This window comes from Brassica napus, unplaced genomic scaffold, assembly GCF_020379485.1.
Source record: "Brassica napus cultivar Da-Ae unplaced genomic scaffold, Da-Ae ScsIHWf_1059;HRSCAF=1494, whole genome shotgun sequence".
Classification (NCBI taxonomy): Eukaryota; Viridiplantae; Streptophyta; class Magnoliopsida; order Brassicales; family Brassicaceae; genus Brassica; species Brassica napus.
In genome coordinates this window covers 73,555-85,848 of record NW_026014486.1, presented here as the reverse complement: position 1 = coordinate 85,848, position 12,294 = coordinate 73,555, and the positions used below count along the sequence as shown (strand labels likewise).

The following is a 12,294-nucleotide window of genomic DNA, read 5'->3' as shown; positions in this document are numbered from 1 at the left end:
TTTTCTTATTTAGTTATTCGTAGATAATTATTACCTACTCCAATATACCTGGAAGGATTAGGATTTTAGGTTCCCTTAAATGATTTGCTGTAACGTTAGGGTAGTTTATATGATTATTAGAATTTTCATGTCTAGTATTATTGGTTTATATATTCTCACATTTTTATTAAAATATAGTGTTACTCGTTTTATGATTTTATAATTTTATACAAAATCTTTTGTTATTCAAAAAATTTAGATTTTAATGATTCTACAAATTTGTTAAAATAAGTGTTATTTGAAGTTGTACTCTTAACTTTATTAACTCACAAAACAAGATTTTGATAATACTATATAATACTCTTTAGATTCTTAAAATCATTATCTATTTATATAACTCACAAAACCATATGGGTAATTGCCACAAATACGACTTTTATAATACCACTTTTCATATCTACACTAATCACTTTTACCCTCACTTTTAATGAAGGGTAAAAGACACTTATACCCCTAAAGTTAACTAATGTATACTTAGGGTTTAGAGTTGAGCGGTGGGGTATAGTTTTTGGTATATAAAATTTATGATTCTAATAAAAATATAAATAAATACTTAAAAAATTAAAAAAAAAATTTAAAACAGAGTTTCAAACATAATTTTCGGTTTTCAAAATGAATATTTGAAAAAAAATAAAAAAATTCAAATTTTTTTAATAAAATTTGAATTGAAAAATTATAATTAGAAACATAAAAATAAAATATTTTTATTTATTTTTATTTTATTTATTTTATTATTTAAATAATAATTATTATAAATATAGAGAACAAGGTATAAGAGTCTTTTGCCACTTAATGAAGAAGGTATTTTTGAAATGTCCTTTTAGTGTTGGTAAAGATGAAAATGGTATCATGAAAGTGGTAAACATGAATTTCCCTAAAGCATATACACTTCTCAAATAATAGTATATATTAGAATTTTTGAATTACTTTCTAGATAATGATAAATTATCAGCTGATCACTAAAGTTATTTTTTAAGATTAATAATTGAGCATCCTAAAATTATGGAGAGCATGACAAATCAACATATACACTTCTCAAATAATAGTATAGATTATAATTTTTTAATTATTTTCTAGATAATTATAAATTATCAGCTGATCACTAAAATTATTTATTAAGATTAATAATTGAGCGTAAAATATAAATGATCATAAATTATGGAGAGCATGACAAATCAACATATACACTTCTAAAATAATAGTATAGATCAACATATACAATTCTCAAATAATAATATAGATTATACAAAAATATTATATATTATGTTATCCAAAAATATCTTACATCATAATATTTTAAAAATAAATATAAATCTCTGTTCTGCTAAAAAAGTAATAATATTTTAAAAATAAATATAAATCTCTGTTGTGCTACATGTCCTTGTCTCCCACAGATTTGACAAACAGGGCGATGACCTTGCTCAGAGGAAACAGAAGAGCTGGGATAGGAGGATAGCTGCTGATGAAATCCACGGCCTCTTGTAGAGAAGAAGAATCGTCCTCTTCCTCTTCCGAATCTCCGACCACTACTTCTGCCTCTGTTACCATAACTAGGATATTGTGATGTTCTGTCAGTATGAAAGGCAAGGTGTGGACTTGGGTCTGAAGACACCATGTAGCTCTGAAGTCTGTCGTCGAAGCTTTTGAGACGAGATGAGATGTCTCAAAGGTTAGAGCAGGGTGAAGATCCATAGAACCTTCAATGCTTGTCTTAATAGGCTCGTACTCTTGTCCCAAACCATGAGAGCAGCAAAAATTTCATCCTTTCGTCAAGAGGTTTCCTATGGAGGTGAGCTGGTCACTGATGTTCTTTATCTCTCGAAGATAGTCTCCCATTGTCTTGTTTAGCTTGGAAGTAGTCTGAATCTTTCTCTGTAACTCAAACAGACGAGATGATGAGGGTTTGTTGAAATGAGTACCAAGAGTGACCCAGATCTCGTGAGTTGTGTGACAGTGGATGACTATGCTCTGAATGTCTTCAGCGAACGAGCCAAGCAACCAAGATTGGACCACTTGATCTGTCTGAAACCAGAGTTGATAGTCTGGGTTAGGAACCAGGGTTGCTGTGCCGTTGATTCCCGGTACGGGAAGCATTGTGACTGGAGCGGGGTTAGATCCTGTCACAAAGCCAAGTAGACGTTGACATTGAGGAAGGTCTCGAACTGTCGCTTCCAGAGGATATAGTTCTTCTCCGTAAGCTTGACTGTGACTGAGTTCACAATATCCAGAACGGGAGGAGTATAAGGTTGCATGTCCATGGTTCTACTCCCTAAGCTCTGATACCATGAAATCTGAAGCAATGCTTCAAGAAGATAACTGAAAAGGTTATGTTTTGTATTTCAATCTCTTGTCCATTACAATAGCTTAGCATAGGTATTTATACAAAACTTGTCTAAACCCTAGTTCCTCTACAGGTGGCAACATCATGGAAGCTCCAAGGAATCAAGGGCTGCGAATCTGTTTCCAAACTGGAGGGGACCAGATTGTACCTTGCCGAACGTCATCACTCTCATGCTTTCTTTGTCGCTTGTAATTAAGCTTGGAGATGACCGTTGAATGATTTTGGGCTGAAGCTGAGTGGTCTTAGAGTCGTTGGGCTTGTCGTCGAGGCCCATTGTCTGATTTGTTGAGAAGGTGGGCTTGCGTTAATAGTCGTGGGGTATTGCTCTCGCTCCCTTGGTGTCTCGGGGGTAGCAGCTTCTTCAATCATCCCCAAGTTGGACTTCGTGGGGTTTTGCTCGCTTGGTGCGCGACGGTGTTTGAAAATCTTGGCGGTGTCAGGTGTATTCTCCTGGCGGCGCGTGTAGCTTAAAGGATGGTTTTAGGCGCGTGGAAGTGTCTGGTACTCAGGCGTCGACTGTCTCGTCAAGCTGCTCCTTCTTTGTCCTCTCCGGTTCACGGCGTTGGTGTTTGAGTGCCCGTCTCCTGGCTGTGAGCTTTCTTGGGGTTTCTTGGTTTTCAGGATCTTGTTCTTCATCTTCGGTCATTCTGTCTCGACTGTCCCCTTTTCATGTGAGGAAAAGTATCGTGGGTGGTGTCTTATCGGGTTCGTGGTCATGGAGCCCTGTTTTTTTCTCCTCCTGGACGACGCGATTAAGGATGTATCATCCCAGTGTCGAGGTGCCTCATTTGATTGCCCTTGGCAGATACAGTCTTGTTCCTCTCAGTGCAGGTCCTGTAATCTCTTTCATCAAGCAGCTTTCCTTAACGCCCGTTTTTCGTCCAGTGGGTTTGCGTGTGTCTCGTGCCCTTCAGGTATGAAGCCCCTCTCCTTATGTGTGCTTATTCGTCAGAGGTTTTTCAAGTGTGGACTTGAGTGAGGTAGCTCCAGCTCCTCTCAGGATTACAACAACGTGACGGCATTAGATGTAAGATCCGGAGTTGCCTATTCCACTTGTCTGTGTATCAAACTATTTTAGAGCTATCTGTTGTTTGTAGTACCATTTTACTGGGTCTTTCTTGTGAGCCTCTGTTTATCCCCTTCTAGGGCTGTTTCAAATCGGATTTAGAGTCTTTGTTTTTCTTATTTCTCAGCTGTTTTGTTTTATTGTTTCTGTTTCTCATGTTAATCTCTGTAACCTTTTTCTCTGTTTTAATATGAAAGCCAGTTAAAAAAAAAAAAACATTTAGACCAAAAAAAAAAAAAAAGAAACACTGGATATATAACATCTTTCCAGTAAAACGAACTATGTCTACTACGCAAGGGAACAATTGAGTAAAGATGATTACACTGTTTAATTTTTCGATGATTTTAGAGGTTGAAGACGCAAGGGAACAATTGAGTAAAGATGATTAGATCATGATTAAATTTCAAAAGCAACAGAAGAGAAAGTGGATATAAGCAGAATAATGTAATTGTGATAAAGATCCAATGTTCGAAAGAGTGACAAGGAAAGCTTAATCAAGTATCAACTAAAATAGAAACAACACCGTAAATGATCTATGCTCAAAAGAACATCAATTAATGCATTTAAAGGACAGTCTTCTTCTCTTACGCCTTCTTGTTCTTGGTGTTTTCTTCTGAATGCGAACCAAGCTTGGAACATAAGTGAGGACAAGTGGCCAGTTGAAACGAGATGCCTCTACATCTTAAGTTATTTTTTAAGATTAACAATTGAGCATATTAAAATTGTGGAGAGCATGACAAATCAACATATAGACTTCTCAAATAATAGTATAGATTAAAAAATTTTAATCATTTTCTAGATAATTATAAGCTGATCACTAAAATTATTTATTAAGATTAAAAATTGAGCGTAAAATATAAATGATCCTAAAATTATGGAGAGTATGACAGATCAACATATACACTTCTCAAATAATAGTATATATCAGCATATACAATTCTCAAAAATAATATAGATTATACGAAAATATTATAGGGAAATTGCCACAAATACCACATTCATAGTACCACTTTTCATGTTTACACTAACCACTTTTACCCTCACTTTTAACGAAGGGTAAAATACAATTATACCCTTAGGGTTAACTAATCTAGACTTAGGGTTTAGAGTTGAGGAGTGGGGTAGGGTTTTTGGAAAGTGAAATTTATGATTCTAATAAATATATAAATACTTAAAAAATATAAAAAAAATATAGTTTCAAACATAATTTCGTTTTTCAAAAAGAAATTTGAAAAAAATTAAAAAAAAATTCGAAAAAAAAATTTGAAAAAAGTTTTATAAAAAAAATCGAATTTGAAAAAGTATATTTCGAAAAATAAAAAAAAAATTAATTTTTTTATTTTTTATTTTTATTTTTTTATTTTTTTATTTTTTTATTTTTTTATTTTTATTTTTTTTTTTTTTTTTTTATTTTTTTTTTTTATTTTTTTTTTTTTTTTTTTTTTTTTTTTTTTTTTTTTTTTTTTTTTTTTTTTTATTTTTCTTTTTTCTTTTTTTTTTTTTATTTTTATTTTTTTTTTTTTATTTCATCTACTTTCTTATATAATAAATAACAGGACCATAAGAGTCTTTTGTCACTTATGAAGAAGATATTTTTGAAAATGTCTCATTAATGATGGTAAAAATGAAAAGTGGTAGCATAAAAGTGGTAAACATGTAATTTCCCCAATATTATATATTATGTTATCCAAAAATATCTCACATCATAATATTTTAAAATAAATATAAATCTCTATTCCGCTAAAAACGTAATAATATTTTAAAAATAAATAAAATCTCTGTTGTTCTACAAAAATAATATATCTTATTATATAAATCACTCTATTGTGTATATATTAATGTTTGGGGTTTTTGCCAAAACTAACCCACAACTTGATTTTAATTCCAAACCTATACCCAAACTTGAATCAAATGCAAAACTAACCTAAAAGCCTAGTGAAATTACAGCTCAGCCCCTTGTGACCAAACAAAAAAACAGAAGCCATTTTTACGAATATAGCCCCAGTAAATCGTCTGAGTCGTCTGAGATGTTGGAAGTCGTCTGGACGACTGAAGTGTAAGTCGTCTGGTACCAGTTTATTTTAAAAATAATTTATAAATCTTGTAAAAAAATATTTTGATGCGTAAAAAATAAAAATCAAGTAATTATAAACAGTTTTAACTGATATAAATTAAGATATGATAAAATTGATTTGTTTTGAAGATATATGAGTGGAAGTAGTGAATCATGAAATACTTTGGTTTAGGAGTTTGGCAAACATATGTTGTAGTATTGTATGTATTGTTAGGGTTAGATTTTGGAAAACTAAAATGTTTTTTTCAAAAATTAGTTTTCACCTATATGTGTTTATTTCTGTGTATAGTAAACACTTTTCAAGTTTGATTTGGTTTTATGAAGTGTTTAATTAGATAATTAAGTTTAGGGGTTATGTTTAGGGTGTGGACGACTTATATTTCAGTCGTCTGTTAAATAATTTACCCGGACGACGTATATTTCAGTCGTCCAGACGACTTACTTGTAAGTCGTCTGGAAAGTCTTCTATTTTAGTTTCCCGCTAAAAATATTTAATTTCCCGCTAAAAATATTAAACTCTTCTGGACGACTTACATGTAAGTCGTCTGTTTTAATTTCTTCACCAGACGACTGAAATGTAAGTCGTCCAGGAAGTCGTCTGAGTCAAAAATATTTAATCTAATTGGATTTTTTGTCTCCCTATATAAAGAAAAATTTACACATTCTCTCTCCTCCTCTCAAATGGCTGCAACAAAAATGTAATGTTCATCATTCTAAAACTCTCCAACCTCTCTCTAATCTCTTTGACTTGAAAACACCAAACTTTATATGAATTTTTCAGTTTTGTCTCATGTATTTCTTACTAATCTATCTCTTTTGCAGGTTTTTAATCAAATGGTACTCATCTTCCACTAATTTAGAGGTAGATCTATTAATTTTAGATATGTATTTTTGTGTGTTCTATAAATGTAGATTTATCTAATCTTCCACTCATTTTCTCTATTTTTAAGTCATTTGAACGTTTTTGAATATGCAGGTTTTTCAGATCTGGATTTGATGTGCAGGTTTTTCAGATCTGGAAGACTTCTGGGACGACTTACCTGTTAGTCGTCTGGAAGTCGTCTGGAAGTCGTCTGGACTTCTTGGAAGTCTTCTGACAAAGTCGTCTGGACTTCCAGGAAGTCGTCTGGACTTCCAGGAAGTCGTCTGGACTTCCAGGAAGTCGTCTGGACTTCCAGGAAGTCGTCTGGACTTCTAGGAAGTCGTCTGGATTTTTCTGAGCGTTTTGGTAAGTTCTTATGTCTGATTTTTCTTCATTTGGTAACTTCTTGTTGTATAAAGTTCTTACTTTTTTCCCAAACTAAAACTCTCCAAACCCACTCTAATCTCTTTGACTTGAAAACACCAAACTTTATATGAATTTTTCAATTTTGTCTCATGTCTTTGTTACTAATCTATTTTTTTTTTGCAGGTTTTTAATTATTTGGTACTCATCTTCCACTAATTTAAAGGTAGATCTATTATTTTTAGATATGTATTTTTGTGTGTTCTGTAAAGGTAGATTTATCTAATCTTCCATTCATTTTTTCTGTTTTTAAGCCATTTGAACGTTTTTGAATATGCAGGTTTTTCAGATCTGGATTTAATATGCAGGTTTTTCAGATCTGGAAGACTTCTGGGACGACTTACTTGTTAGTCGTCTGGAAGTCATCTGGAAGTCGTCTGGAAGTCGTCTGGACTTCCTAAAAGTCGTCTGGACTTCCTGTAAAGTCGTCTGGAAGTCGTCTGAACTTCCTAAAAGTCTTCTGGCAAAGTCGTCTGAACTTCCTGGAAGTCGTCTGGACTTCTTAGAAGTCGTCTGGACTTCTTAAAAGTTGTCTGGTCTTGTCTACTCAAGTGGAATCCAAGCTTGTCTTTGTAGATGAATGATCTATAATAGTTTTGTTTGTGGTCTGTTTTATGAATTGCATGTATACTCTTTTAGTTGTGAATTTTTTGTAAAATCAGTAATAATGTTTTCCAAGATGTATTAAATGTGCTAACAATGTGTTTACACATTTACAAATCAATGAAATAATAGACTTCAGTAGCCTTTTTCTTATCTTTGGATCTCTCATATGCAATAATAAACTCCAATGGCCTTTTTCTCATCTTAATAAACAAGAATGTTGGTAAGAGATGGAAACAAACAATAGTAACTAGTCAAAGCATATCATATTTTTTATAAGTTTGCATTGAAAAACTTAGTCAAATTTAGTAAAACTAAGGGAGAGAACATATTTTGTAAATATAAGTTTTACATATCTTGAAGTTACTTATCACTCTTAAAAATACAAGTTATTCAAAAACTAACGTAGAAGACTTAAAAACTAGTGGAGAAGACGCGGACGACTTCAATCTAAGTTGTCTAGACGACTAAACTATATGTCGTCTGGTCAACGCAGAGGTTATTTTTGCAATTGACTTTGAAATCTGTTATTTCGGACGACTGAAAGTTAAGTCGTCTACTATTGTTTGGTTAAAAAAAAACTCCAAAAAAGCTAGACGACTTACATTTCAGTCGTCAGAGGTTAGTTTTGCATTTGACTGGATTATTTCAGAAGTTTGACTTTTTGGACGACTTACATTTCAGTCGTCTAGTGAAAATTAAAATAATAATATTTTTTTAAAAGTAGACGACTTACAGTTAAGTCGTCATAGGTTAGTTTTGCAATTGAAAAAAAAACTTCAAGATTTAATTATATACAGACGACTTATAATTCAGTCGTCCACGAGACGACTGAAATGTAAGTCGTCCAGGATTTACGAGGTTTGACCAGAATCTCGGAAAAAAATCCTGGACGACTTACAATTAAGTCGTCTGGTGGACGACTGAATTATAAGTCGTCTGTGTATAATTAAATCTTGAAGTTTTTTTTTTCAATTGCAAAACTAACCTATGACTACTTAATTGTAAGTCGTTTACTTTAAAAAAATATTATTATTTTAATTTTCGCCAGACGACTGAAATGTAAGTCGTCTGGGGAAGTCAAACTTCTGAAATTATCCAGTCAAATACAAAACTAACCTATGACGACTGAAATGTAAGTCGTCTAGGTTCTTTGGAATTTTTTTTGAAACCAAACAATAGTAGACGACTTAACTTTCAGTCGTCTCAGGTTACAGATTTCAAAGTCAATTGCAAAAATAACCTCTGCGTTGACCAGACGACTTCCAGGTAAGTCGTCTACAGCCAGACGACTGAAAGGTAAGTCGTCTACAGCCAGACGACTTCCCAAGTAAGTCGTCTGACGAACAGATCTGGAAAAAAACTCGATGTCATACCTTAAATTGGTGAGATAAGTTCCTTAGCATACATAAGGCTTCTCCAAGCACACAGAATCACAAACGGAAGTCACCCACCCATAATCGTTAGCTTCTATGACTCTATGAACCATAAAAATTTTAGAATCAAAATCTTGAGTTTTTTTAGCTCATTGTGGAGAGAAAGTGAGAGATATGTTGTGTTTAGTTCACAAGAATGGAAAAAGAAGAAGGGTAAATCGATTTTAGGAGAATTAAGAGCTTCAATTTGGTTGTTCATGGTGGTTGTGGTATTGATGACAATGGCAATCTTGTAATTACTTGAAGATGATGAGGGTGAGAGTGTAAAAATGTCATTTTCGAAAAAAAAAATAAAAAAAAATTGATGGCATTTTCGTAAATTATATGAACTTGTGGGGTGAATAGGGCAAAACCAATTTTCAAAAAAAAAGGAGGTTAGTTTTGTGTTTGACTTTAAGTTGTAGGTCAATTTTGCAAAAATCCCTTAATGTTTTCAAGTTTATTTTGTGTAATAAAGATATTTTATTAAAAAAAAACTTTATTGTTTATAATTTTTAATATTGAATTAATTATTAAATATTTCAAAAGCATAAAAATAATTTAATCTAATGGTTTTTGAATTGATGATATATCTATTTACAATTTTTTTATAAATTATTAAGCCCACAAATGTGAACAAAACACCTAGTAATATTTTATTTTCACAGATTTTCATAATATACAAAATTCTCTACAAATCTTCCTAAATTTAACAAGTCTCTCGATTTTTTAAGAACTAGGGGAGTACTTCTCCACTCGTAATCTTTGATCTTGTTGAGAGAATCGCCTAAATCGAAGCCTAGTTCATACGAATTCTTGCGAGTCTTTGTTGTGACCTCATCTCATAGCTACCGCTACTCTATCAGGTTATATTTTGAAGTTCTATTTAGTTTTGGACAAAAAAATACGTTGGGCGTCTGTATGAATTAAAGTTGTTCAAATTTTTAATCATCAAATTTCTTAACATTTAGACCAAAAAAAAAACAAAAAAAAAAAAAAAAAGAAGAAACACTGGATATATAAACATCCCAGTAAAACGAACTATGTCTACTACGCAAGGGAACAATTGAGTAAAGATGATTACACTGTTTAATTTTTCGATGATTATAGAGGTTGAAGACGCAAGGGAACAATTGAGTAAAGATGATTAGATCATGATAAAGCAGAATAATGTAATTGTGATAAAGATCCAATGTTCGAAAGAGTGACAAGGAAAGCTTAATCAAGTATCAACTAAAATAGAAACAACACCGTAAGTGATCTATGCTCAAAAGAAGATCAATTAATGCATTTAAAGGACAATCTTCTTCTCTTACGCCTTCTTGTTCTTGGTGTTTTCTTCTGAATGCAAACCAAGCTTGGAACATAAGTGAGGACAAGTGGCCAGTTGAAACGAGATGCCTCTACATTATCTTTATAAACTTGTTTATACATATCCTCTCCAACAATGTACATTCTGGTCTTATCTTTATCATCCGGGTCTTTGTCACAACACACTGCCACTTTATTCTCCTCGTCCAACAAGAAGCTTGTCACATTCACCACACTTGGGAGGTCAAATTTATCAAAATCCACCGTCAAGACAAAGTCGCTCCTCCATGACAAGTCCTCATCAACATTATTGGTCACCCATATCCTCATCACATTTGACCATGGATATATATTCTGATGTAACACCGAGAGCTTTTCATCCTTAACAACAGACAGAGCTACTACGGTGTTTTCAGAATTAAAACTCTGAAACGGAAGAGGGAGACGCACAAATCTCTCGGTCGTGAAATCAAACTTCATCAAGAAAAAAACGGTTTCTTCATTTTCAGCAACCAAATAATGATTTCCCTTCACAGTTATGCCTTCGCAAGACAAGGTGTAGTCACAAGTGAAGGAATCAAGATTAACCCTCCAAGAATCAGAGCTAAGCTCATAGATCTCACTCTCAGCAATCCACTCTTTCTGGTCGTTTTCATAATACCAATACCTCAAAATTTTGTAGCTATGGCCAGAAGAAGAAGATGTGCTGTATCCTAGAGCATAGGTATCATTACGTTCGTAACGAGTTCTGGGTTCGATATTCATCGTTTCACCAGTACATGGGTTCCAAACCAACAGTCTAGTGTTTCCCTTTGTGTAGCATAACATTAAACCGTCACAGTGAAATATATGAGAGAATTTCAAATCCTTTGAATCCTCTAGACTTCCAAGTTTACCGGTGACCATGATAGATGGTTCGACGCCGTTGTTGTAAAGTCCATGAAGGTCGCCAGCAATTGAACTAACCCTAAGATTGCTCAGTAACATCGACTCTCTTACAGCTTTACCCATCTTCTTGTTCTTCTCCACGAACCACGGATCTCTGAGTAGAGCGTACCAACGTTTGCAAGTAGCTCTCAGTTCCCATAGAGATTTGGCCGGAACCCTAGAGAGTATCTCTGATTCTAAATCGTGTGGAAGATCGGATATTATCATCATATTGTCTATCCTCTCGTCTTGACTTCTCGAAGACGAAGAAAGCTTTTATCTATATATAAAGGTACCTCTTCATACATATATCAGGGTTTGGTTTATCAAATTCCCAACCTAGTTTTGATATTACTCCTTGATCGATCGCAAAGGCAGTGCTATCGAAATCACTGCAAGATATTAGAGATACGTTGGGCCGGAAAATATGTATCTTACGGACCTAGATTGTGAAGCCCGTGAAATCCATGAAGACTCCAAAGATTAAAAGGAAAGATTTGAAGAACAAGTTACTGTCAAGATATTCTAGCATATTTACATTAAGTGTTTAGGAAAGTTAGCATTATTTAATGTTAACATTATGTTAATGTTACCACTATATATATGTATATTGTATTTTTTTATCAAACACAATACAATAATATATCTATTCTATTATATTTTACATGGTATCAGAGTATTCGATTTTTAGGGATCAAAATTAAAACTTCCGCATTATAAGTTTAGAGCTTTGATGGCGTTCATTGGTGGTGTTGACGATGAAGACGGCGAAGATGATCCGGATGACGACGTTGATTCACGTGAAGTTGGGTTTTGGTTTTTTTTTATTAGGGTTTTGTTTTGTTTTTTTTCTTGGGTTTTGGTCGGGTGATCAGTGCAAAAGAATTTGAGGGTTTAGTAATGCTAAGGGTTTGTGATTTCACATGGGTTATTTTTGTTAGAGATTTTCTGTAGTTTAGAATTTCTCAGATTTATGTCGTGTTGTTTTTTCCATAGTTTGGGATTTATTGGTTATAGTTTAACCATTACGGGGGAGTTCTAATTGAACGCTCAAATTCTTAGGTCAGTTTTTTAGTCCGTGTTATGGACTGTCAAGGATAATTGTTTATGGAGCTGCAGTTGCGCCCACGAGATGTATTCTCATTGTCAAGACCGAAGAAGAGCTGAAGATTTCATCCCTCCTTGTCTAAGTTGAAGTTTATTACCGAAGGAATCTAGTGATTTGTTTTCCTC

The 12,294-nt window shown here is 33.3% G+C and overlaps 1 protein-coding gene across 1 annotated transcript; it reads right to left on the bottom strand.

The window, feature by feature from the left end:
• Positions 1-9,834: 9,834 nt before the first annotated feature.
• On the bottom strand, positions 9,835-11,494 carry LOC106454976 (putative F-box/kelch-repeat protein At3g17540). Its single transcript, XM_013897042.3, has one exon. The coding sequence runs from the start codon at positions 11,290-11,292 to the stop codon at positions 10,102-10,104; it is 1,191 nt and encodes a 396-aa protein (XP_013752496.1). The 5' UTR covers positions 11,293-11,494; the 3' UTR covers positions 9,835-10,101.
• Between the last annotated feature and the right edge of the window lie 800 nt (positions 11,495-12,294).